A 27,136-nucleotide genomic window follows, 5' to 3' on the forward strand; every position below is an offset into this window, starting at 1 on the left:
AAAAACCTTAAGAGTTCTGCATTCAAAATTCGACTTTGCTATAAGAAGCTAAACACAGTAAGCAACCGTACTAGGTCTCAAAAGTACTTGTGCATTATGGCTCTTTTCTGTATTACAAATCTTAACTATATTTGATTTATTAACATGCAGAAGCATGCCAACGTGGTTCCTGTATCTGGTCAAAGATATAAATATATGTTTGCATCATCGTTTTGTTTGTCTTCATAAAATGATGCTTTACAGAAATGTTATGGTATAAAAACTATGTTTTAAACTTAGGAGGTTTAGCTCAGTTCATTTTCTACTGATATGTTTCTTTTGATGACTGAAAGATTCTAGTAAAAATGGACGTCACAGCTTCCTACAGCCTGAGGCAATTGTCAATTTTGAACAATAAAAAGTCTGAGAAACACGTAGATCTTCGCATCTGAGATACTGGAACCATACGTGTGTGTTAGAGAACTGATCTCTATTTCTGCGTGTGTTCCCCTCAGAGTTTACTGTGACAGACTTGCCAATTTTCATGGCTTGAAGGCGAAAATACATCCGATGTTATTAAGGAACGTAAAGCGTAAAACGACACACATTAATACACGTGGGACTGCTAAAGCATAAGATTACGACCAAAAAGGCAATACATTTATCACTCCCCTCCATAAAATAAGACAAAATGCTGCATTATAGAGTTGATGTGTTTTATGTACAGGTTTTCACAACATGGAAAAAAGGAAGATTTCACGAACATTTATTCAGTTCCCACTACAGGAGAGCAACAGACTTTAGATTAAGGGAATGTAAAGCCTAATTAAAACCAAATAATGCAGCTCATATAAGAAGAAATATACTGTAATATAATTTATTAAAGACAAGTAATTAACAAAAATAACATTCATAAAGGTTGTATATGCTCTCACACATCCCCTGATGCACACTGTGAGACTTCTTTCATGCTTTAGTGGGTTTCTAAATGCATTGACTAAAGATGTATAGTCAAGACACCTTAACTCTTGGCTTGATTAGAAGACATTACAACAGTGAGACATCGTTAAAGTAACATTGAGTTCATATTAATAACAGTATAAAACACCTTAATTTTAATCTCTTAACATTCCCATGAATCCATTTTCAATTCAACCCAAACTATGATCTTAAAAACCCAAGGCTTAAACTTTTGAGACTTTGGGTAATGGAACAAGAAAAGCAGCTACTACTCAAATCATGGTCTTTTGTCAACAGCAGGGAAATGGATAAGTTACACCTATGAACCTCAGTGTGCTCTGGGAGCCACTGTACCTACAGACTGCTCTTCTCATGCGGTTAGTAGTCAATAGACCGCAGAGCTGCAATGGTGGATGCCAGTCGACGAGGCAGCAGCTTGGCAGTCTGTCTGTAGTCTTCTGGTTTGGCCCTCAGCAAGGTGACAATGTGCTGTAGGGCACGGGACGGCTGTAGGCCTAGGGCATCCATCACATTGCTTAGATAGTCTGTGAAGCATGAACAGAAGTCATCAACCCCAAATGGTTTGATAGCCATTAACCTACCCACAAGTCATCATTTAATTTCCTCCTGTTCCCTGTCACAACTAATGACAATGTAATTCTATATAATTTTACCAATATCTGTGGCCAGCTGTTTAGTTGAATGTGTGCTCAGCTGGGGGATGAGAAGGATGGCGTCACAGTAAGTTTGCATGGTTGCTCGGGCAATGGAGCCCAGCCAGTAGTCTGCTGTGTTATTCAACTCGGGAAAGTCATCACCTAAGACAGGGATAAAGTAATGTTTTAAAAAGTGTGTCAGGCATCAGAAAGTAAAAAGTTAACAATGTAAGGACAGTGATGTATTGTTTTAGATGGTAAAAAAAAGGAGGGTGCCAAAGATGAGTGTTAAAGGCTAAAATGAAAAAGAAATAGAAATAACTAGTGCAACCCAAGTGCACATTGGCACTTAACTGTCTTTGTGCACAGAGTAATGTGGACAAAATTACTTTTTATTACTTTTAATTCATTACGGTAAAATGTCAAAGTATATGCTGAGTAAATGGTACATAATAAGGTTACTATACAAAGGGGTAATTCATTGCATTAGGCATTTCACTTTCTGGGCTTTAATCTAGATGAAAAATGACAGGACATAAACAATAAAGTGAAGAGGTGCAAGGTTCCAGAGAAGTTTCAGAACAGTGGGAACCAGAGGTGGCAAACAAATCATGCAGACAGATTAAAAAGAGAATCGTGGTTGATGGTCAGTTACCTTGCTCTGGAGGAAAAGGCAGCTTTCCAGCATGTAAGGCCATTTCTAGTGCTGGGTCCTCCTGTGTCACAAAAGGCTCCAAGTGGAGAGGCAAAGACATCAGGTATTGTCCTATCTATATAAGGGAAACATTAGGTCATGTGGTTTAATAGAACAGATAAGATTATTACTTTATTGATCCTTTGCAGGATATTACTTTGTTGCAGCGGCTCACTAGAACAAACAAAAAGATTTAAAAAAGCAACAAAATAGCAAATCAATTATAAAAATACATACAGTATCTGGGAACAGCAGTATCATATGCATTGCCCGTATAATTGTTGCATATGTGCAAAAAGAGCCGTAGTTATACTTTGAGAGATAAATAAGACAGTTTGTTTTTTTTAACTGATCTGCGCTACACATCATCATATTAATAATGATTTAAGAATCATTTTAACCGCATCGCATACAACATTACAAGGTAAATCTGACTACTCAGTTTTTCAACTAAGTTTAACTTTATTTATATAAGTCAAGACTATGCAGATTTATACAGAAAGCTTCACAAATCCCCCTTGAGCAAGCACAACCTTGACTAACATTTGTGATGTATTCTTGTGGCGACAGGCTGAAAGTGGGCAGGTCCTCTGTGTAGCTCTCTCCAAAACCACGTGCCTCTTGACCCTGCACACAAACAAGAAGCATAAACCACTTAATATGAGGAGAGTTATAAGTGGACACTCAAATGCGCAGAGATCATGCAAAAGCTCTCAGCAGTCATGCAGGCAAATCCTATCAGTATTTAAAATCAAATAACCTAGAAACTTGACACTTAATCACCTCCATCTTGGAGACGAGGCAGAGCTGGTGTTTGATCTGCAGAAAAACAGAGTCGAAGGCCAGCTGGTTGGCCTGCTGGTTAAGCCTGGTCAGAGCAGCTCTGGGCTCAGCTAACAGGCTGGAATTACCTGTGCCCTTCTCCTGCAAGACGAGTGGAGAGACAGGCATGAAAACAGCTGCAAAGGATCAAGAATAAACCATCATATAGAACTACTCTGACATCTTGTCATACTTCGTACCTTCAATAAGTAGAGGACTTCCATCAGGCCGTTGTATTGAGCAATGTTTCCCCTTTGAAGGTAGTTGTATTCCTGCCAGGGGTTCTTGGTGGCATTCTTTCTCTCTGTGGATGTGGCCTCCTGGATGCCTGCCAAGCTGCGTGGGCTGTACGACTCTGACAAGTACTTACCTGCCGTTCCCAGGATCCTACGGCAAAGATTGACCAGAAAGATTTCATGCAACTGCTTAAAATGTGAGATAGTGCCTTGTGGACAGTACACATGCTGCCCCACGAATTAGAATAGTTTCAAAGCTAGAAAATGTTTCTCACTTGTTTGACAGCTGCTGTTCAAAGGCTCCACATTGTCTAAGTAACTCTCCACATGTGGCGATAATCCTAAAGAAAAAAAAAAAAAACAGGGCTATGTACAAGATTTTGATGTATAAATTAATATTAATATTAATTAAACTATATACAACGCAAAAAATATCAACCTGACTGAGTTCTGGAATGCTGTCCAGTCCTCCAGGAAAACAGATGAACTTGGCATATCCTCCAATTTACACTTCTTCCTGATTGACTGCAGTGTGGTGGAGAAGTCTGACACATACCTAGAAGATGAGAAATTTTAAAACCGGCCAAATAAATAAAACATCTTTATAAATAATGTTAATTATTTCTGTTAATTAAAGCCAAACTCTATATATTGTATGTGGCTTTGGATTGCAAATAAGAGATTCTTACTTGGTAAAGAGGGCTTTAAGAGCTTTAAGAAGGCCACACACAGCCAGCCCGTCAGTCAGTTTGACACAGCGATCTACAGCAGCACTCGAAAGGCCAAACAACTTTCCAACAGAGTGGCTCAACTCTTCAACACAATCAATTACTTCCCCGTGTTCCTAAAGAGTGGAGAGAGTGCCAGAAAAACATTTGAAGAAAATAATAATTACATTTGAAAAATAAACTGAAGTTGTGGATAGGCCTATATAAAACTATTATTTTATTTGTGTATGTGCATGGGGTGTGTTACCAAAGGTACAGCACTGATCTGGATAAGGAGGTGAGCTTCCTCCAGATCTCCATACTGTAGTTGATAAGATTTATAGGGGTCGTACAGAGCACAAACCAACTCATTCACCTTGAGCAGGTTATTCTCAGCTGGAAAAGAAGTACAGGCATAAAGAACTAACTCATCCTAAATAAAAACTGTGTATTTTTGTTGTCATTTTCATTTCTTTCCCCTGTACATACACAGGTGTTGCAGCATAGCAGCCTCCAGGCAGTGTCCAAAGTTGGACGCAGTATGATGGAGCTCCAGTAGGGTGTCGAGACGCTGCTCTTGGGCTGCCCGCTCCATGGCTGTGCTCAAGCACACAGGAATGGATGGGACCATGGCCCCCAGAGTCTGGATCAGCAACACTGTCACCACCTCATATGGGTTCTTGAATACCTGTTGGTTGTTACAGTTTAGATAAGGTTCCAACGCCGAACACTGCGGCTTACAGAAGTTACAGAGTGCAATAACTGCTTCTGTTACATTAAATAAATACAGACACAACTAATTAAGTGTTAATGGCAGTATGTTTCTGACCTGGCTGGTCCACTGGAGCTGAGTGTGCCAAGTGGAGAGCAAGGTGTCATAGAATTCCGACAGTTGCTGATTTAGACTGAGCTCACTTTGAGAGAGCTCCTGCCACAGGCTCACCAACTGGCCCTAGAGATGCAAAAATGATGCAACATTCATTCATAAATGGACATTGCAACATTCCCCCCAAAAACATTGGAATTTGGGATGGCTTATTTATTAACCAATCATTAAGTTCAGGAAGAGGCCTGTCACATCTACCTTGTGACATTTATAGTAGTAGGCAAGAAGCTGCGGTATTCGATCTATCTGTGTGAAGACTTTCACAAACAGCTTGGCTTGATCTGCAGAGAAAAGCAGGAAGCATACACATAGTTTGCACTGAGGGTGAACTACAATAAACGAAACTGAAATTGGAATGTAATTGAGATTTTTACCTGTTGACATGGAATTAAATGTTGCAACTATCTGTGGGCTGGCCAGGGCCTCCAGTCTGTTTTTAAGAGCCTCAAGATGGACACACTTTTCAGAGTAGTCTGGTGTATCCACCAGCATAGCCAGGCTGTTCTGCATGCTGGTCAGCTTAGAGGAGATCAGTGCAAGGTCCTGGAAAAAGAAACGAGCATATTCAAGGTCAATGTTGTATTTTTTTATTGTCAGTTGTTTTATACTGTACAAGTTTATAATTAGAAATGCAATATTTGGAATCCTTTTCATGATATAAATCTATTTCCATCAGAAGCACAAAAAAATCCTAAGCTCTGTCAGTGTCAACTTTTTGATACGATTGTCACTTACTGCAAATTCATTTGAACTTCTTCTATTGCAGTGTTTGCATAGTCTTATTACATAAAATGACTAATTTTGTTATGATATTTATATAATATTTCTATACTTCAGAGTTCGATTAGGATCAGTAGCTTCCAAAATCAAATATTCAGCATGCTCCCAAAAAAGATATTGTGAAGTCATGTTGCAATGTCCTTCATTTGTACCTGTGTTTTGAAAGTTTCCTCGATGTCTGCACTCAGTGTGCTCCATTTATCTGCTTCCTGTAGAGCTTCAGCTGCCAGCTGCATGCGACTCTTCACTTGATCTATCTCCACCAGGACCTGGTAAGAAGGAACCACACAAAAACTATTTTAAGCTAAAGAAATATAAAATCTTAAATGGAAGCACTCCTTCATACTTTTCTGATTTCCTTAATCCTTACATTCCACCTCATACTCTTTACTCACAGAGTGCAGGGCTCCTGTCCGTCCCCAGATTTAAAACTTAAAAATTCAAACCTTAAAACTCATTTAGATGTCTTAACCTTCAATTAGAGCCTTACTTACACGGTTTGAACCTGCTATCAATTCCTGGCTGGTGTGTTGATATAACTCATGCATGTGTGTGGCAATGTGTGTGGCCATAGCTGGTGGTGGTGCGCAGAAGTTACTCACCACCTTCCAGATTCTATTTCATTTGTTGCTTTCTGTTGCTTTTCTTTTCCTTTCTCTCTCCACTCACCCCAAACAGTCAAGGCAGATGGCCACCCACCCCGAGACTGGTTCTGTTAGATATTTCTTCCATTAAAAGGGCTTTTCTTTTCTTCTCCCCTGTTGCCTAGTGCTTGCTCAAGGGTAATGGATTTCTCTACAATCCTCTGACATCTATATACCTTACAATGTTCCTTCAGATGATTCTGTTGTGATTTGCCGCTATATAAATATAACTGAATTAAACTGAATATTTAAAAATAATAAATATACATTTACATTATGTTTTTAATGCATTACTACTAAACCAAACATATTCTTCCAGAAGGCAAATTATCTTTATGAAGCAATGCTATAATGATGAAAGTGCTCACACACCTGCATTGACTGCACTGTGTCCTGCTCAAACTTCTTGATGTCCTCTTTGACCAGGACCATTTGCTCTTTGAGGAAGGACGCCTCCTGTTTCAATGCCTCCACATCTCGCAGCACTCTGGGCATATTTTGAAGAGCCTGATTACTGGTCTCTACACACAGAAATACAACAGTCTTTCAATTAATGAACGACATAAGAATTTACAAACAAATCATTAAAAATTAAAAGGTAAAATGAGTTCTGAGAGTAAAGCAAACAAAAGGTAGCATTATTTTGTGTGGTTCTTTAAGCGGCACTTTACAAATGTGGCATTATAACCCAAAGATCGTTTTTGATGTTAAGCTACAGACCCTCAATAGCATTATTGACTTCCTGGATGAACAGCTGAAGTTTCATGACCAACGTGGCTGCGTGAGTGTCTGCTTTTCCCGGCGCGTCCTTTTGCGCCACCTTGAAGGCGCCGTTCACCCAGTCTTTCACATCAAAATCGTCGTCCAGGAATTTTGAGAAATCCATCTGGCCTCTTAACTCCTTCAGTAGTCCAAGAAGCTGGGTGGTTTTCAGTCAAACTCTTCTGGTGCGACCTGTCATCGCCCCATTACTGTAACGTTAGGTTAGCTAATTCTTCCCAAACAATGGCTTCGACACGAATATAAAATAAATTGCCCAGGAAAATGAAATTATCATTACAACTAAATACAGTTCCAGCAAAGCGACGGCCTCCTCCAGCCTTAGTATTCAAATGTTTAGAGCTTTAAAGAACAAAAATGACATGTTTATGAACGTTTAATTCTAGAGAGTGCTACGGGAAAGTGACAACAGCTTCCTCTTTGTGCTTTCTATTTACCTTCCCCGGAAACAAGATCCAATACAACAAAGTGACCTGCATTAAAAAGCCGAATGCCGGAGAATCTTCTTCCTCAGTAAGTTTAGGTTCATTGGCATCCAAAGATTGTTGCATTAGCGCCCTCCTCTGTAAGGTTGTCAAATAAATCTATTGCTGCTATGGCATCTACTATGATGGATCAGGGATCAGATGATCATTACACCTTAATTCTATCGATTACATTTGAACTTTAAAAATAATCTATGACAACTTTGGGTTCTGCTGCTGTTGATAGTAGCTATGTAATGCTTGTATGAGTCATTTAGCTTTTTTGCATTGTGCAATGAGAGTCAAGATTGTCTTTATATTTGTTGTACATGTACATAAATGCCATTAAACTTCCCTTCGACTTCCCTATATCAAACTATCTCTCTACTTCTAGCTGAAAAGTGCCTCCAGATTACATCACTTGGAGGAACTTTCGGTTCAGATTATGTTATCTAATCATGGTCAACTGCTTTTCCAGAGCTTTACCAGATGACATAATTTGAACTTCTAATTATTAAAAAAAAAAAATTCCTCCATGTGATGTCATCTGGTGCAGTTGTTCAGCTAGAAACAGAGAAATATTTTAATATACTGAAGTCAGAGGGAAGTTTAAAAGCATTACGGTACATTTACACCGTAAACTAAAGCCATAGAAAGCAAGTTGAGTATTTGTGAAGTCGTCCTTTAAATAAAATGTGACATACTGTCTCAGGTTTTTCACACTGCTCACACAATTTCCAGCTGGCTGCTTGTCAAATACCTTAAGTATAGTGCTTAGTGCAGTGTGTCCTATTCTTAACTTAGGGATTTGTATCTCTGCCGTTCTGGCAGAGAACGGCTGAACGGCTGTAGTTTGTCTCTTTAGTTTTTTACAGCATTATTTTAGTTGTTTATTGTCTGCCTTAAGTTTATGTCTTTTTTGTAGTTTTTTTCAGTGTCTTTTAGTTATTCTGAGCCTAATTCTAGTAGTTTATTGCCTCTTTTTAGTAGTTTTGTCTTGTTAATTTGAAACTCATTTCGGTTTATCAGTGTTTGTTTGTGGTAGCAGCATTTCTTTGTGTTACTTTGTGCTTTTGTTGTTTTGTGTATATTTTTATTAATGCCAGCCATAAAAAATATGCCATTTTGTACCTTATCCAATTTAATCTCCAATGCACCTGCAGAGCATTTTTTCAGAGATCAAGCTGAATAGTGTTTGGTGTATTGTTCTTTTTTTACAACTAGGTGGCGCCTAACAGTGTCCGAACATGAGGACAACTGGTCTCAACATCAGACTTAAGGTCCTCTTTATATTTTTTTTTTGTGAGTCTACTGAAGCTAAATATTTTTCTGCACAACAGCACGCTCATAACCTGTACTTTAATTAACCTGTTTAGAGATAGTCCGAACCATTAAAAATGTGCATTTTTATTTCTGTTAAAAAAAACAAAATTTCTTTGTAATGTTTTAGGTTGATTTTGATGGCTCATTTTTAGTTTTGCCTCATAAATGCCATAACATTTGCATTAGTGGTGTTGATGAAACCTATTAACAAAGTGCGTTAAATATAACATTATAATAATTAGTTGAACTTTATTACAAGGATTGTGTTTGTTTTAGTCCAGAGACAATACAATTTTAGTGTTAAGTGAGTTAGTAAATCTATAAAAATGTGTCTCTTGGGTTTATTAGAGATGTTCCTGTTTATCTGGGATGAGGTTAATTTTCTTCACCCAAATTCATTGAAAAGGTCACTTGATTTACAGCTAAAAAAATAAGAGAAACATCATCAGTTAGATTAAGTTTGAGATATACATATTTGGAAATTTCAGCTGTAATTTTTAAAGAAGATACATTATAATACAGAGCATTACAGTTACATTATCTGAAGTAGCCCAGTTAATGTGATATACAGTACATCAGTAATAAACATCAGTATCAGTACATACGTAATATTGCCTGATAAACCTGAGTGTTTGGTATGTGTGTGTGTGTGTGTGTGTGTGTGTGTGTGTGTGTGTGTGTGTGTGTGTGTGTGTGTGTGTGTGTCAACATACCTGAACTGTTACTACAGTTGATTTTCTGATAAATAAGCCCAGTGTTTATTCCTCTTCTTTGTTTAATGAAACCTAAATTTTGTGAGCCCTTAAAAAACAGTATTCTATTCTTATTAAATTTGGTTTTCAGCTGGAGCAAATAGGCTTCTGGTGCATTAACTCATTTACACGTCTCGCATGTGTAAAAGGTTTCATATTAAAGTAAACTCTTTATATTCGGGGTCCAACTTGTTATTTACCATGAAGACATGAGAGTGATATCAGTCATCTCGTGTAATATGTGTTCTTCCTCCACAATTCTTTTCATCTCTACACCAGACATTGTCCTTGTAATATTGTGGAGTGTCAAAGTGGTCTTTGGCAAAGCTAAGGCATGCTGCAATGTTGTCTTTTCGAGAGCCATGGCTTCCTCTGTGGTGTCCTGCCATGAATACCTGGTCTATGTTTTACGTATTGTTGACTGATGAACAGTAGAAGTTAAACAATTTCACTTAATCCTTCAGAACTTTATCTTTTTTTCTCGGAATCTTTTTTACCTCACTGAGCATTTTGCATTGGGCCTTCAGAGTGACCTTTCTGGGAGTTAACTTCTGTAGTAAGTAGCCACAGTACAAAATTATATCTATTTATAGACAATATGTCTGACTGTGGGCCGATGAATATCTGAAGTCTTTGCGATTACTCTAACTCTATCCCTCTACATGCAAATCAACCGCTTCAGATTGTCGATCTTTTTTGCGAGGCAAAAAAGCCTCACATCTGCTGATGCTGTATGTGAGTATTTTAATGAGTCAAGTTACTTCTAAAACACACTTCCAGCCTTGTTTCACTGACTGGTCTGCAGATTTGCTAATACCTGACACCAGTTGACATTTAGGGACATGTCAACTAGTGTAATGTGGCTGTTTTTGGTGAGTCTGTCTGTGCTGTACAGATGAATCTATACAGTCTAGGAAGGCTAATTCTATATCTGTTTGAATTTTTTTGTTTGGCTGTTGTGTGCCACGTGTGCCAATTATCCTGGTCTTACAGACACTGACAGGGCCAGAGGGGAGCCAGAGGGGCCACTCCCAAAAAGTTTGCAATCAGAAAATATGATGGCCCAGCCCAGATGCGAGGTGTGGAAGTTTCAGCCAAAAAATCTGAAATAAATAAGGATTATTATAAATAAACATATTTTTTTTAATGTTCATTTGCATTTTGTAGCAATTGCAACCAGGCAGATTATTGCTGCAAGGGATAGATTTTTACTTTCTCATAATGGTAGAGCATATAAATGACATACGTTTGGCAATTATTATGCTAAACAAACACTTCATAAACATTGTTATTAATGTACATTGTTTCTATCAGCAATATTTAAATTTGCGTCCAATTTTTTTTAAATCACTTTCTAAATATGCAACTGTCTGGCCACTCCAATAAAAAACTTTCTAGATCTGCCGCTTCACTGTGTATAAACAGCATCAACAGAAACAGGCGTCTCCTCACATGCACCCTTCTGTTACTGCCATAAATCACAAACTTGTATTCATCAATAAACAGTCAAGAGTCACTATGTTTCCTTCCTGAGAAATGGCTTAATGCTACTTGTCTTCTGAAATTACTTCGACTCAACCTTCTTTTGACAGTACTTTTGCTTGTTAGGTTCTTAATGTAGCAAATTTAGTGTCTGTGCTGAAGTTGCTTTCCTGTCTCAGGGAACAAAGCTTGATGTGTTGTTGATCTCCTGAAGATGTGGCCACTTTTTGTCTGTGTGATCAATGTTCCCCCTGACAATTACACTTCTACTTAGAAAGTAATTCTATTTGTAAAACTCTGATGAGTAAATTCCAAAGAGGGTCAATAAGAGCTTTAGTTGCTTCATATCTGCTGCAGCAGACATTTATCAGGATACACAGCATGTTTCATGATAATTATGCAAACCAGAAAGGCAGTTAAGGGTTTTTGGAAAAGGGGTTGGGAGGCAGCACTGAAAAAACACACCTCCTTTACTGTTCTGTGTGTCCTCCACCTGCGAGGACACACATTACAGTGTACGCATGTTAACTGTATTCCAGCTCAGAGCAGGAAATGGGAATTATTGCTGATGTTAAGGAAACACTGTCCAAGGCAGTGTTTTCTCCGTCTTCCTTGTTATCTGGGCGAGGAGCCCTGCACATGGCTCAGATGCTTCTATGTTTGGTCACCTTTGTCCTGGGTATCTTTAGGGGAGGGAGCTACCATACCTACTGGAACTATGCCATGTTCACCTGGGCCTTCTGCCCCATCATGACCCTCTTCATCACCATCATTGAGTTGTTCAAGCTTGATATCATACTCAACATGTTTTGCATGGATTGGTCTGACTTCGCCACCGGAATGGCCATGTCCTCAACACTTATGACTGTCTCTGTTGCAATTATATATGCCAACTTCTATGCCTGCCGGACATGTATTTATGGCTGGCTAGTGAGTATATTTGCTTTTGTGAGTGGTTTTGTCTACACCCTTGAAGTGATAAAGGACAAATTCCTGGAAAAGAAGACAGGGAGCTACCTCGCAGCACTGCCTGGATTCTTGAAGGTGATGGAGGCTTTTGTGAGCTGCATCATTTTTGCATCCCTGACTGGATACAGAAACCAGTTTGCTCTGATCTTGTGCGTTGTAGCATATGCCATTCCTTTCCCCATTCTCCCTGTAATTATAATCACCAACATCTTTAAAAAACTGAAGACATGTTTGCCATTTAACTTGGACAGGTTTGTGTTTATATTCCTGGTGATCTCTGTTGTGCTGTATATATTTACTGCTATTGTGTGGCCTATTTTTACATTCAGAAATAACCCTCGTCCCAATGACTGTCCTCCCAGCTTCTGTGTCTGGGCCATTGAGTTTATGGTTGCATTTATGACCTATGTAAATCTAATTCTTTTCACGCTAGACCTCATTTTTACTTTGCTCGGGATCTGTGGCTTTAAACGCACATAAATAAAATTGGTCGCACTGATTGATCTAATCTCCGAACTTTAACACTCAGCATTGTGATTGTGTATATGCATGTGGTGTGAAGGTTTCTAGCTATTTTGAGCTTTAGAAGCTGAGAAGTTTTAAAGTCTACAGCAGTTCTGTAGTGTCTGTAGTGTTCTGTAGTAGTCTCAGAAAAATGACCAACAACCAAAAGCAGACTTAACATGCTTTTGCATTACATAACTTATGTCATAAACTAGGGTTAAGCTAAGAATAAACCCAGAAATCAAATGTGGAAAACGTGGCCAAACTGCAGCTACAGTGATACTGAAAAAAAAGAAAAAATATTTTTGATTGATGAGGTTTTTTTCTTTTTTTTTTTATCTATTCTGTAAATCATGTTGGAATAAACATTTTGTAGACTTTTGCTGAAACCAACAATTTTAATATAAGACTTTCTGCAATGTAACTAAACCTAACATTACACATCAGCTATGTGCAGTTTTAAACTGTTGTTTTAATAATTTCCTATATGTTGTCTTTAGGTTTCATTTTGAATCAAAACTTTTATGATACTGACAATGAAAATTATAGATTTTGAAACTTGTATTGTGCTTGTTTGAAAGTGAGATAACACATATCCAGACACACCCATGTGTCCTCTCATCTGTTGACTACAGACAGAGATGAAGGGTGGAGTATAAAGAAATGGGTGTGCTTTAAGAATAAAGTGACATTGTATTAAAAGGCCTACTTGTGATCTTGTGTTTTTCTGTGCTATATAAACTCGTAAGAAAATATATATGTCTGTGTGTGAAAGGGACAGAAAGGTACTGCATACACCTATCAGGCATAAAATTATGAGCACTTGTGCAATCTAATCTAACCCAATACAGTGGCTCTGCCATGAATTCTACTTTAACAAGGTTATAATTTCTCAGTTTTTAGGTTAAAACTGTCAGAAAGGTGATAATCCTACTATGTGTTTATTGCTGAGGTCAAAGTGGGTTGTGGAGTCGTACTGGAGTGGAGTATAAGAAGAGGGGGTTCTAATCTTTTGTCGACCTCATCGTTTTTAAATAGGATGGCCAAACATTAGAACCACCTCAATGTACGTGTGTGTTTAGATTCTTGTCCGTGTGAAGCACAAGAAAGTGCAAAGAATTGTTTGATTTCTGTTTGTAATTCAATTACAGAAAAAACTATTCAATTTACAGTTGAATTCACTATATTTTACACAGATAAAAAGCAGACATACATTTTTTTTCTGGTCAATTTATTAGCAAAGTAGTATTGTAATGCTCTTTCCCAGGTCCCCTTTTTGCTTATTAATTTTGCTCAGTCTTAATATTGACTGCTGAATAAATATTAAGAGAAGTAGCCTGTTAAAAAAAACGTTTCTGATAAATGATTCCTGAACCAAGAAATTTGAATACAAGAAAATGTATTAATGAGGCGTGTCTGTCATGGTCTCATTTCAGTATACGAATAAAGCGGCAGTGGCCGAGAAATATTTTATTCTCTAATGGAGATTAAATAGCAAAAAGGAATGTTCGTCTTGAGTAAACTGGCCTACACAAGGATTTGACTTTAGAGTGTTTAACATCAATATCTGGAGTTCCTAATTTTGGCATCATGTGTGGCCCATTCAAAGGCTGTCAGGGCATTTTACGCCTCCTGGAAATAATCTTCAGCGCAATACCTGTTATTATTGTCATCTTAAGAGACAAGATGACGAGTCCATGGGGCGTGTGGTGTGAGTTTGTCTGGGTTTTCTGCATCATTGTGCCTTTGGTGCTGAGTGTGGTGGAGGACAGAATGTTGCACATCCTCCTGGCTGCCTTCCTCCCTGACTGGGCTGACCTGACCTGTGGGCTGACTACCCTGTGTGCTGTGATGATCACCTCTGCCACAATTATCTTCCTAGTTGTTTTTGTCTGTCTTTCCTGCATCGTCGACATCCTGTGTTTTATCTTCTCCCTGGTTGCCACTGTTGTTTTCCTGTGTGATACGGTAAATCAAAGGAAGATGTTACCAAGTGGATATCTGTGCGGCCGGAGAGGGGTTCTCCGCACAGCAGAAGCTTTTATAGCTTGTATTATCCTCACTGCTGCCACTGATCATTTTGTAAATGCTGAATGGTCCTTTCATCCTTTTGGTTTGACATGCTGTATCATTGTGTTTGCTGTTTGCCTTCTTGTCACTGTGGTCATCATTGTGCTCAATCTGCTCAAGCTGCTGCAATGTCTACTCTCATTTGGACTTAATGTGATGGAGATTGTGTTCAACATTGTGGCAGTGCTGTTGTACCTGGTCGCTGTCATTCTTTGGCCTGTCTTTGGTTACAAGCGACATGAATACAATCCTTACATCTGTGGCGAGTGTTCGTATGCGAACATGAACACTGTCACCATTGGAGCCATTATCAACCTTGTCTTTTACATTCTAGACCTGGTTTTATGTTTCTAATATTGCTTAAAATGTAGACTTAAAATGTAAACTGCTATGTCCATATCGTATTCTTTGTGTGTATATAATTGATACAACTTATAAAGTGGTATGTGAAACCTTGTGATGACAAAATGCATTTATTGGACTGACTTGTGTAAGTGAATAATGCAAGAAAATACATTTAAAAAGATGTGTATAAAGGGAGGAGAAGAGAGGAATAACAGTATAATATGGTTTTGCATTTTAGTAAATACACTGTTGACTTAATTTAAGTAGACATTTGACTATTTTAATCAAGTTTTATTTTTTCCCGGCTAACACAATAGTTCAGAGATAGTATATTCAAATGTCACAACTCTGGCAGCTGCAGGCCTTGAAATTTAGATAGTGGATTCAAATGGCATACACACCTGTACAATGACAGAAACATATTACAATAAATGTGTTTGTACACTACTTCTAAACTATTCCAAAAAAAAAATTACATTATAAGAAAATGCAGGTCATTTCGGCCTCACTGTGGACAGGAAGAAGAGAAACATCAGTGCATCTATGCAGCAATGGATATGATTAGGATAGAGGGAGAGTATTGTTGTGGAGGTAACACATTTATCAGAAACGTAAAAAGTATATTTACTCAATATTATTGCAAATAATGTCACTGTGCAAGTTGGGAGACTATTAGCCGTTTACACTGATCAGCTACTTGCTGATCCCGGGTGGACAGGGGAATGGCTTTATGAGTCATAGTCATTGTAATCCACACCTCCATTCTTGTTATTTATTGATTAGCCTCAAGGTTTGCTAACAGCTGGGGCCTGGTGGCTCTGTGGCAGAGCATTGGGTTGGAAAACAGAAGGCAGTGGGCCTAAATCCCACCACAGCCACGACAAAATGGGAGGGTTACAGCAGGAAGGGCATCTGACAAAAAAACTCCAAATTGATGAGCAAAACACCTTCTCAAGGAACAAGTCAAAAGCACTTGATCTTTGACTGTAGGTTTGCTAACACCTGCCTCTAATTGATATTTAATGACATCAGTGTAGAGTTTATGTCTTTATTGAACACAATTAAATGAAAATGGCAGATCACCTTAGAAAGATTATGTTTGTTTATATTTGGGACTTTGATGAAGATCAGAAGCGATTTTATGATCAATTTATGCAGAAAACCAAAACATTGCAAACAGTGCCATTACTTTTTGTTGTGACTACCTCAGCTGTACAGATACAAACCTTTACAGAGAGGTTAGTGATTCTTTCTGACCATTTTGAATGAAAAATAATGGAACATGTTAAGTACATATGTTTGGAATTCCTTGTACTGAACAAACAGAATCAGCAAAGGTTTTAATTGAGCTTTGAACCTTTTAAATATTTTCCTAAATCTGCTACCTCATTTTGAGTATGTGCCCCAATTTGGCCACCCCAGAAAATAATTTTAGATCCCTACCTGGACTATGTATAGACAGCAGAAACAGAACAGGTGTTTTTCTTAAAAATATCTTTCCTTCGCTGCCATATATCTGTTACTTTCATAAAGGTCAAACACATATTTAGCAGTAAAGAGTTTGTTAAATGTTAGTATGTCTTAGTCCTAGACAAGCCTTAGACCATGTTTTCCTTCCTGATTAATGGCTTAGTAATACTTGTCTTCTGTCTTCTTTTGACAGACCTTTTGCTGATCGAGTTTTTTCAGATACATTCTGGTCATTTTAGCAGTGTTCAGTAGTTCAGTGTTTTGATTCCTGAAAAAGTACCTGTAGCCTTAATAACCAACATAAAAATAGACATGAAGTACTAAAAAAACCAATAGATTAAAACAATAGATTCAGCCTCTTTAGTGTCTATTAAGAGAAGTAGCCTGTTAAAAAAAAACGTTTCTGATAAACGGTTCCTGAACCAAGAAATTTGAATACAAGAAAATGTGTGAGTGAGGCGTGTCTGTCATATAACACATGGTCTCATTTCAGTATACGAATAAAGCAGCAGTAGCCGAGGAAAGAATTGTTCTCCAATGGAGATTAAATAGCTAAAAGGAAGGTAAACGGGCCTACACAAGGATTTGACTTTGCACCGTTTGACTTCAACGTCTGGAGTTCCTAATTTGGAAATCATGTTCGGCCCATTTAAAGGCTGTCAAGGCATTTTACGCCTCCTAGAAATAATCTTCAGTGCTTCATCTCTTATCATCGTCATCTTCAGAAACAGGATGTTGACTCCATGGGGCGTGTGGTGTCAGTTTGTCTGGCTTTTCTGCATCACTGTGCCTTTGGTGCTGAGTGTGGTGGAGGACAGAATGTTGCACATCCTCCTGGCTGCCTTCCTCCCTGACTGGGCTGACCTGACCTGTGGGCTGACTACCCTGTGTGCCGTGATGATCACCTCTGCCACAATTATCTTTGTAGTTGTTTTTATCTGTCTGTCCTGCATCATCGACTTCGTGTGTTTTATCTTCTCTGTAGTTGCCACCGTTGTTTTCCTGGTTGACTCTATACAACAAAAAAAGTCAAGCGCATATCTGTGCGGCCGGAGAGGGGTTCTTCGCATAGCAGAAGCTTTTTTAGCTTGTATTATTCTCACTGCTGCCACTGATCAATTTGTAACTGCTGAATGGTTATTTCGTCCTCTTGGTTTGATAATCAGCATCACTGTGTTTGCTGTTTGCCTCCTTGTCACTCTGGTCATAATTGTGCTCAGGCTGCTGCAGCATCTACTCTCATTTGGACTTAATGTGATGGAGATTGTGTTCAACGTGTTGGCAGTGCTGTTGTACCTGGTCGCTGTCATTCTTTGGCCTTTCTTTGGTTATAAACGGCATCAATATGATCTTTACATCTGTGGCCAGTGTTCCAATGCAAACCTGAACACTGTCACCATTGGAGCAATAGTCAACCTTGTCTTTTACATTGTAGATCTGTTTTTTTCAATCAAATCTCGCTAGAAATGCTGATTTTACTAAATCATAAACCTGAAAGAGGTATAACCTCGTGATGACAAAATGCATTTAGAGGACTCACGTGTGTAAGTGCATAATGCAAGAAAATACATTTAAAAAGATGTGTATAAAGGGAGGAGAAGAGAGGAATAACAGGTATAATATAGTTTTGCATTTTAATAAATACATTGTTGACTTAATTCCAGTAGACATTTGACTATTTCAATCACGTTTGCTGGCTAACATAATAGTTCAGCGATAGTATATTCAAATGTTACAACTCTGGCAGCTGCAGGCCTTGAAATTTAGATAGTGGATTCAAATGGCATACACACCTGTACACTGACAGAAACATATTACAATAAATGTGTTTGTACACTACTTCTAAACTATTCCAAAAAAAAAAATTACATTTTAAAAAAATGCAGAAAAAAAAATGGGATTTGCAGCTATAAGCCAACCAGGCAGCATGATGTGTGCACTGAAGCTCTTCATCAAGCCTCCTCTGGTTCTTCAAACTCCACAGTCTCCAGTAAACCCTGAAAGCACAAGTAATGGGAGTTGCAGTACACAGGTGGCTTGTTGGGACTTGAACCCACCACTTCTGGTTTCAGAGAGGCAAAGGGGTTGGCTCCGCTTCCCTTCATGTCCATCTCCAGCTCTAAGAGGATCTGCAGAGAGTAGGTCATTTCGGCCTCACTGTGGACAGGAAGACAAGAAACATCAGTGCATCTATGCTGCAATGGATATGATTAGGATAGAGGGAGACTATCAGCTGTTTACACTGATCAGGTACATGCTGACCCCTGGTGGAGAGGGGTTGTTTCTTAAGAATAAGCACTTAACCAAATACTGTTTTACATAATTTTAAGATGATTCATGTTCTCAGTAAACTCCTTTTTCACAGATCTTTTCCTCATTGCATTTGTAATATGCACAGTAATCTGCAAACAAGCTACTGTCAGGTTTTGTGTTTGTGTGTGAATATTCTGGAGTAAGGAGGCATTTAACATTTACTTGAGAGCAGTGAAAAGAGAAGGAATGTCATAATCCCTGAGGAGCAGGAGTGTTGGAAGCCAACCCTGGTCTAGGCCTTGACTGGCATCAAACCCTTGAAATAAAAACATGTAGAAGAAAAGAAAGCAAGATGAGTTCACAGTTTAGTTAACCATTTACTGGGACACATTTTAATTCATGGTAAAAAAGAGAATTTATGCCTTATAAATGTGTCCTCACCGGGATGAAATCCAACTACCAGATCTGGCTTGGCTGCTTCCTCCTTCTCTACCAGATCCTCCCAGAACTGGTGATAGAGGCCCTTGTAGGCGCTGATGTAGACACGCTGCTTTGGGCCAAATGCTCTAAGAGGAGGCCTCACAATAGGACCATCCGCCACCTCGGGTCCTACCATGACTATCTCAATGCCTTGATGTCCAGGAAACATGTTGTTCAGCTCATCGTAGTCAGTCAGTCTTGCTGCCAGTGTTTCACTTTGGCCTGCCCCCACCAGGTGAACAGTGAGTGGCTTGGAATAAGGGTTAAGGCCAAACAGCCTCATCCCCCAGGCTATGGTCAGCGGCCTGGAGAAGAACTCACTACAGACCCTCCACAGAGACTGTTTCAGATCCTCATCGTCAGGCCGGGATCTGCCAGCGTTTGTCCACAAGTCTTTCATGTTTGCTCCATTAAAAATGGGATCGAGGCGAGCTGTGAGATCTCCCTGCATTGTGAGCCAGTCATCCCATCCTTTAACTTCTGACTGGGGCTTTGACCATTTTTCTGTAGGGAACGGAAGGTCTCCTAATGACAGAGGTAAAAAAAACTAAATTAGTCAAGTAAATTAGAAGTATACACAGTTTGTGAGTATTGGTAATTATCCTTTGTTACACATTCCACCATTTGTTGCTTTTCTCAAGTTTGAGTGTAATTAATTTTTACCTTTGAACACCAGCCACTCAACAACTCTGTCAATGGCAGCTAGACGCAACTGTGAGCAGAGCTTCTTATGTTTGGGCCAGTTCTCTTTCTGACAATCTTTACAGCAGTAATAAACATTTAGACATCTGTCCAAAGAAAGAACAAGAATTGAGATTATTAACTAAAATCTCTAAATTTAATAAAGAAACATTTGGTGTGTTTTCTCTTACCGACTACAACGCTTTAAGTTCTGTGGATTTGAGAGTTGATTTGGCCTCTTCTCACAGTGTGCACACACTTTGAAGGATTCCTCCATTTTGTCAAACATGTCTTTTTGAGACCGGAAGGCTAAGGGTTTATCCTTGGTCTCCAGAACTGCCCTGCAGGGACAAGTTATAGTAACTTATATGCTCACACTACACGCAATACAATAAAATCTAATGATTGCCTGTTCAGTACGTTGTAGACAATGAAGTTACAAACACCACAAGCCAGTGTTCCCATTGCAGAAAACATGATCAGTATGACTGTCACTTATGACTTGGCACACGAAAGTCTACTGAAGCCTACACTCTTCTATTCTCGGGGCAGTTGCTCCAGGAAGAAGAGAGGTGAAGAGGGATCGTGTGGCAGATTCATCAGTTTATTAGCTCACGTGTAAAGATCTTTCAGAAAAGCTTTCTAGAGCTGGTGACAAGTTGGACAGAAAGATGATGGAACAGCAGGCAGCCAAGGTATTGACAGGCTGTGGTTAACATGTCAAAATGTCATTGAAATGTAATTCTGTCATCTTAATTTGGAAATGTTCTCCCACATTAAACTACATGCTAAAGGAACAGCCAGTCTCATGCATAAAACCTTCTTACCTCTCAGTTTCTGTCATTTGTAAACGAGTCTCACACAGTAGTTGCTCTGTTTCTTGCTCTGGTGCTCCCCTGGTATGTTATCTGAGTGGCCTGTTGGGGGCTGTCAGATATAGCACCTGTGCTTTGCCTTCTAGAAAGGTCTGGCAACTCTATATTATTCCTGACTTCACAGGAGTCATATGCCTTACATAATCATAGCAATGATTTGTGCTTTCGTAGCAATAAGCTTTATAAACCATTGAATGAATATGATTTACCCCAGAATTAGGTTTAATCAGAATATAAGTTTAGCAAAAAGTTTCCAATGCCAACCCACTAGGACATACTGTAGCCACAAGTGTTCCTAAGCCTCCACAGTTTCAAATTCACCCAGACTTTTTTGTGCGTTGTACCACTTGATCCACTAGAGGTCAGTATCAGCCTGTAATAATAACTAATAATGAACAACGAACACATGACGAATACGGAGATGTTATGTTTAACACAGTGGCAACGGCGTCATTAATTGTTTTCACATATTAATCCAGTAGACACAGAGCATACACTTTTGTTATTTCTACAATTACAGTTTCTAATTTCTGCAGCCCCTTACCATCTTGTGGAAACATCTGTTATATTAGATCATTGACAGTAATAATCATTTGTAAATTATAGTGAAATGAAACAAGTCCTATCATTTGTCCATGTCCTGTGTAATACCATGTAGTAGGATTCAATAAGTAAAGTATTTATGTTCAGGTTGCTACTTATCATCTTTGTTCTGGACTGTAATTGCATAGTATAGTGTACTATTAATATGATATACAGTAATATGTCCTGAATACAGCTGAAAATTATAGTGTAAACAAATATGTTGCTTGGCTTTTGCTCTTTTTATTGTTAAAAATTCATGTTTAGGTGTTTCCATTGAATATAGATAACAATTCCTTGGTGATCAGCTGACTGTAGTATAGACATACTGTATGTTAAAGAGGTTCAACAACAGAACATCTATATACGCCAGAAGACAGACAATTAATCACAATTAAAAAGTCAATGACAAACAGATTCATAAAAGTGAAATAGAACAAATCCCTCACAGTTCTGTTAATGTCAGGCTCTGTGGCAATGTATCATTTATTTATGTGTCATTTACATCACGGGGAACATTAGTATGCAGATGATCAGATTTTATGCAGCCATTGTGAGATATGGGAGTAGGCCTATAGCTGCAGGAAAAATTACAGGCAACAGTCGAATGATGAGTGAAATAATGTTGGTCTCATTATGTATGTATAGCCATGACCCTTTAAATCCGACAACCATGTAACTTCAGGGCACCAACAGAGCACCAACCTTTGTGACCAGCTGGTGCCCTGAGGCCCCATCATCCTACAAAATGAGCTTTGAGTGAGTTCTGTGATATGTCTCATTAATTAATGATCTCAGAATTCAAAGGCCAGTGTTTAGTATGCTATTGCAGCAGTGAAGCTGCTTTTTCTAAAACGCTCTATGCCCCATAATGAATGTGTCCCTTAGTGTCCACATTTGCCAAGTGGCAACACAGCTGAATAATGTCCAAGTCTCAAGGCTCCAGAAGGACCCTCAAGAACACCAGAGTTTTCTAAAATCTTGTTTTGAAAATGACCTTTAAAGAAGAGGACTTATGAGACCCTTACAGCCACATGATAATCTCTCAATTTTCTGGATCTGGCCTTTTAAACCGCTTCTCATTGCAGCAGTCCCTGGAAACAGATGTAGTGGGAGTTGCAGTAGACTGGGGGTTTGTTTGGACAGGCCTGGACCTGCTCCGGTTTCTGTGAGATGAATGGGTTGGGTCCACTGTCCCTGATGTGCATCTCTAACTCCAGCAGGATCTGCAGCGAGTACTTGAGCTCCAGCTCGCTGCAGGGACAAAGAAACAGTAAAGGAATCAATAAATCAACTAAGCTTAGCTTTATGGTCATCGTGAGAGACCGGTGAGTGATTAAACATCTGTTTAGAGAGTTATTTTAACATCCACCAGCAAGAAAACAATTTGAGAGAGAAATTCTTCAGGAAGAGAAAGAGTACATCATCAATAGCTGCTATATCATCACGTTACAGTCTACGGGGGGAGTTTGTTGAGAGCAGCCTGCAGCAGAAGAAACACATCTTCAACGTGGCCATTAAACAAACAAAGTGTGGAAGGATTGGTGCAGTACGGTATAAGGACATGTGCTATATTCTTCATTTAAGACATTTATCTAAGTTCTGATAGCAAGTGGTATACAGCGTGGATTAATATAGGCCCTTGGGTACAAAGCTTTTCAAGTACTCACTATTGCCAAAAGGGCAAGGAATTTGACGGTATTGTCTCTGTTGGCGAATAATAAAAAGGTGATGTTTTTAAGTTGTGGGACTAACCTGAACACGGTGAAGAAAGAAGGGATGTTAAAGTCTCTGAGCAGCAGAAGTGTGGGCAACCATCCTTCTACCAGACCCTGGTTAGCATGAAAACCTGTGTTCAAAACATTAAACACACACACAAAAGCTGTTAGATCAGTGAGATCCACATTCAAGGCCCTAAAGTAGAAATAGTCATACAACATTACTTTTAGATCTAAAACAAGACTATCAACCCACTGTACTTCATGCTAGTAGAAGAAAGAATTAAGAGCATCATCATTTTATGATGAGCATCATCTTTTATTTCTTTCACTGTTAAAATCCTTTAATACTTGGTGTTTTGTCTTTGTCTTTGCCTTTGTTTATCCCTGCAAAAAGAACACTGATATACAGTATAGTCATGTTGTTAAGTTGATGTGGAAAACATTTTAACAGTTTCCTTTTACATTTCTAACATAAATGGACAAACGATAGCATTGGTTTGAAGTTGTGTTTTCACCTGGTTCTTCACCGCCTTAGTAGCTAATGTTTTCAGTGTAGTGGTGTCTGGATATTTAGCAGCTTAATGCACCAGTGCCCTCACTTGCTAGTTGTTGTTGATTTGATGCTGCAAAGGTTTTAAATTAAACGCCATCTATTCCTTAAAATATGCTTTGGGATTACTGGATAAACTAAAACAGTACAGTTTCAATCTTCAGTACAAACCAGAACAGTTAACAGGTTCTTTGTCACCACAAAAAACAATGATCACACTTTGATTTAAGCAGAAAATAAATTAGAATTCATGTGCTGTGGAAGGATGTAACATCACATTGTTTTCTAGATGATACCGACCCACTTCAAATCGGTAAGAAGAGCACAATCTTTAATGTGCAGAGCATAGCAAGACGGTGAGTTTTCATACCCCTGGAAACTTAATAAGCCACACTTGCAGCATACCTCCCTGAATATGTCAGCTGAATGACACACACACTAAAAAACATTTACTGAGCTGTCTGTTTCTCCAAATACCGGTGCAGAGTGAAAATAAAGTCTTACCCTGTGAGGTGAAGATTAAACAAATTACACTAGGATTAGTCTCCAATGTCTTTCTTATCAAACTAATATACATTTCCTTCTGGATGTGCTGCTGACAGTGTTTGGCATTTATTCTGATTTTAAATCAATGTGACAAATTTAATTTTGCTCCAAACAAGCTGAACTATACCAGGACTAGAAGGCTTGTTCCAACTTAACTCCCCCCTCACTAGACATTCTCTGATGTAGACATAGACAATAAGTATTTAAGATAATGTCAAATTCCAGCGGCATATTAAGCTGTCAATTTCCCCTGACGCTGCTTTATGTTAGTATGTTTAATATGAATGTTTTTTCCAAGCAGCAGGATAGTGTGAGTAGCCCTCAGGTTGCAGCAAATAGTAAATATCCATCCTTACATTAGAGTCTCACTATACTTGTCAGTCTAATCACGGATTCATATTCAATCACATTTGGAAAACGTATGCATGTGAGAATTATGAATGCAAAATATAGATTCGTTAAAGCATGAGCCCTTCTGAAATGTACATAGTGGTGTGCAGGACCCGTGGCTGGTGTCATAATATCACTGCCTGCCACATCTTTCATGCTGCAGAAAGAGAGGATTTGGATGTGAATAATGATCAATGAGGTTACACTTTCCATAATGATAAAACATTTAACAAGGAGTGTTAAGACATTTTCAGCAGGTGAACTGGCAAAGAGATGCTGCTGTCTGCTTGTTAATGACTGTGACAATTGCTTTGCACCAGTGCAAATGTGGGCGGTACAGTGGATGAAGTTGCTGTTAATAGTAGTAGATTTGCTTGTGTGGTGTAAAAACCATGTTTTTGAAAAATAGGAAATGAAAAACCAATTTGGTGTTGTGTTTGTGTTGGTGAGGCTCCTGTTTCCAGGGGTCAGTCTTTCTTTGGGTGACATCACTTGCCCCCACATCAATCCCTTTGTGAGAGCTGACAGCTGACATCACCATCCCTTTCGTATTCTCTAAGGTCAGTGACTTTCTGTTTCCTCTCTTTATCAGCTTTTTGTTTCTTCTAGCTTTCCTCCAACTCATTGTATTTCTCTTTGTGACTTTCACACAAACACACACACTTTTCTTTTGATTCCTTGTTTCATGCCGTCTGCTTCGCTATCACTTAAACAGTGTCATAATGCAGTGCTCTGCCAGCTTTGCAGTATGAAATGCAGCCAGGCGCTCACACGGTTTACTCACAGGGTGACTGATTCCTGTATATTTAGCTCCAGTGGAGCCTGGGGTGATAACTGAGCTAGGAGTTATGGGTGTGGTTGAGTCTGGGATTTACTGGTCTTTTGCAGGTTAAAGGGGCTGAGAATGAATTCAGTGCAAGGGCTTAGGAGGTGTAGAGTTATAGTGCCACTTTAATCAGCTGGCTGTCTGTGACGGCTGACAGTTGGTGAGTGAAAGTGAGAATGTTACAGTCTATTGTGCTATTTGTCATGAAGTAGGGAAGAATTGTAGCTGCCAATTGCAAGAGTAATACCTATAAACTACTTAAAAAAGAGTTTTCATACCAACATTATTTGACTAAAGACAGAACAGGGAGGGAGAGTTTATTTTAAATGGTTTTGCACATGAATGTGGCATGCAGTATGCAACAGAGCGAATCCAAGGGGGTAGGACTGAGAAACCCATTTCAAAAGGGCATCTTACCAACGTTATGCTGAGTCCAGCAATCAGACGCCAAACTCTTTCCCAGCTGCTCCCATTAATCACCCAAACCCCCCAATAAAAGCCTGCTCCTAATGAAAAGGCCACATCTAGTGAGTCTTCTACTTGCTCTGTTCCCTGAAAGAGGTAATTGTCAGCTAAGCATAAAGGGAGACAAGTCACTGGTTCAACTAACCACTTAAGCTGGACTGTTTCTCTTTATGGCTGCTGTGATCATTATGTTCGTTTTTTGCTGATATAAAAGACATTTAAGGTGAAAGCTTATTTCAACCACAACTATCTTCTGCTTTTATTAGTTTATACTTAGCAGGAAGTTGTATGTGCATACCAGGATGAAATCCAACCACCAGATCTGGCTTGGCTGCTTCCTCTTTCTCCACTACATCCTCCCAGAACTGATGGTAGAGGCCCTTGTAGGCACTAATGTAGACCATTTTCTTGGGGCCAAATGCCCTGAGAGGAGGCCTCACGATGGGTCCATCCACAACTTCCGGTCCCACCATGACTATTTCAATGCCCTGATGTGCAGGAAACATGTGGTTCAGCTCATCATAGTCAGTCAGTCTGGCTCCCATGGTCTCATTGTGGGATGCCCCTGCTAGGTGAATAGTAAGGGGTTTAGCATATGGATCCAAGCCAAAGTGTTGTATGGCCATTCCGACTGTAAGAACCCGAGAGAGGAACTCGCTTTGAATGCGCCACAAAGATTGTCGTAGGTCAGTGTCATCAGGCCGTGGCCTACTGGCATTTTTCCAAAGGGTTGTTGTGTTAGAACCAGACAAAATGGCTTCCAGACGTGATGTGAGGTCCTCCTGCATGGGCAGCCAGTCATCCCAGCTTTTCACCTCAGACGCTGTCTTGGACCACTTCTCAGTAGGGAATGGTAGGTCTCCTGTGTGGAACATTTATAATTAAATTGAATTAGAGTTCAATTTTATTTACATTTAATTAAGAAATCAAAATACAAAAATGCCCCAGCCCTGCAGTTTCTGTCATTTTATTGTCTCTTTAAAATATGCCATCTCGTTATGATGATTTCTCTTTTGTGAAATCAAACAATTATTGGGGCATTTCAGTTTAAATGGCACAACTTATTTATGTCTCACCAGTGAACATGAGCCACTCCACTAGTCTGTCAATGGCCACCAAACGCAGTGTCTTGCAAACCTTTTTGTGCTGAGGCCAGTCCTTCCTCTGACAGTCCTTGGTGCAATAGTACACATTCAAGCACCTGGGTGAAAATTACAAAAATACAATAAGGATTGGAAACAAAC

At 39.1% G+C, this 27,136-nt stretch overlaps 6 protein-coding genes across 6 annotated transcripts in view; 3 read left to right on the forward strand and 3 right to left on the reverse strand.

Moving 5' to 3' along the window:
- Positions 1-678: 678 nt before the first annotated feature.
- cog7 (component of oligomeric golgi complex 7) lies at positions 679-7,600 on the reverse strand. Its single transcript, XM_067488239.1, has 17 exons — positions 7,085-7,600; positions 6,737-6,885; positions 5,873-5,989; positions 5,315-5,483; positions 5,139-5,221; positions 4,884-5,006; positions 4,544-4,742; positions 4,323-4,450; positions 4,037-4,191; positions 3,787-3,903; positions 3,623-3,688; positions 3,312-3,498; positions 3,073-3,213; positions 2,833-2,916; positions 2,251-2,365; positions 1,614-1,757; positions 679-1,484 (listed from the first exon to the last, which is right to left on the reverse strand). The coding sequence occupies exons 1-17, from the start codon at positions 7,248-7,250 to the stop codon at positions 1,318-1,320; spliced, it is 2,310 nt and encodes a 769-aa protein (XP_067344340.1). The 5' UTR covers positions 7,251-7,600; the 3' UTR covers positions 679-1,317.
- A 4,089-nt stretch (positions 7,601-11,689) lies between these two features.
- Positions 11,690-13,286, forward strand: LOC137105776 (myeloid-associated differentiation marker-like protein 2). The gene has a single exon (XM_067488357.1). It carries the CDS (start codon positions 11,718-11,720, stop codon positions 12,612-12,614), a length of 897 nt encoding a protein of 298 aa, XP_067344458.1. The 5' UTR covers positions 11,690-11,717; the 3' UTR covers positions 12,615-13,286.
- Positions 13,287-14,102: 816 nt separating this feature from the next.
- Positions 14,103-15,158, forward strand: LOC137106049 (myeloid-associated differentiation marker-like protein 2). The gene has a single exon (XM_067489055.1). The coding sequence runs from the start codon at positions 14,229-14,231 to the stop codon at positions 15,060-15,062; it is 834 nt and encodes a 277-aa protein (XP_067345156.1). The 5' UTR covers positions 14,103-14,228; the 3' UTR covers positions 15,063-15,158.
- A 1,885-nt stretch (positions 15,159-17,043) lies between these two features.
- On the forward strand, positions 17,044-18,045 carry LOC137106142 (myeloid-associated differentiation marker-like protein 2). Its single transcript, XM_067489177.1, has one exon. The coding sequence runs from the start codon at positions 17,160-17,162 to the stop codon at positions 17,985-17,987; it is 828 nt and encodes a 275-aa protein (XP_067345278.1). The 5' UTR covers positions 17,044-17,159; the 3' UTR covers positions 17,988-18,045.
- A 98-nt stretch (positions 18,046-18,143) lies between these two features.
- Positions 18,144-21,693, reverse strand: LOC137106140 (putative protein MSS51 homolog, mitochondrial). The gene is made up of 6 exons (XM_067489176.1): positions 20,765-21,693; positions 20,129-20,278; positions 19,920-20,044; positions 19,218-19,781; positions 18,999-19,092; positions 18,144-18,680 (listed from the first exon to the last, which is right to left on the reverse strand). Exons 1-6 carry the CDS (start codon positions 20,779-20,781, stop codon positions 18,476-18,478), a joined length of 1,155 nt encoding a protein of 384 aa, XP_067345277.1. The 5' UTR covers positions 20,782-21,693; the 3' UTR covers positions 18,144-18,475.
- A 152-nt stretch (positions 21,694-21,845) lies between these two features.
- Positions 21,846-27,136, reverse strand: part of LOC137106139 (putative protein MSS51 homolog, mitochondrial) — an 8,534-nt gene continuing 3,243 nt past the window's right edge. The window contains exons 4-7 of the mRNA XM_067489175.1: positions 26,969-27,093; positions 26,191-26,754; positions 23,150-23,243; positions 21,846-22,648 (exon numbers count right to left, since the gene is read on the reverse strand). Coding sequence (XP_067345276.1) covers positions 22,474-22,648; positions 23,150-23,243; positions 26,191-26,754; positions 26,969-27,093 — 958 coding nt within the window. The 3' untranslated portion in view covers positions 21,846-22,473. The remainder of the gene's footprint in view (positions 22,649-23,149; positions 23,244-26,190; positions 26,755-26,968; positions 27,094-27,136) is intronic.

Source organism: Channa argus, chromosome 20 (genome assembly GCF_033026475.1).
Source record: "Channa argus isolate prfri chromosome 20, Channa argus male v1.0, whole genome shotgun sequence".
Classification (NCBI taxonomy): Eukaryota; Metazoa; Chordata; class Actinopteri; order Anabantiformes; family Channidae; genus Channa; species Channa argus.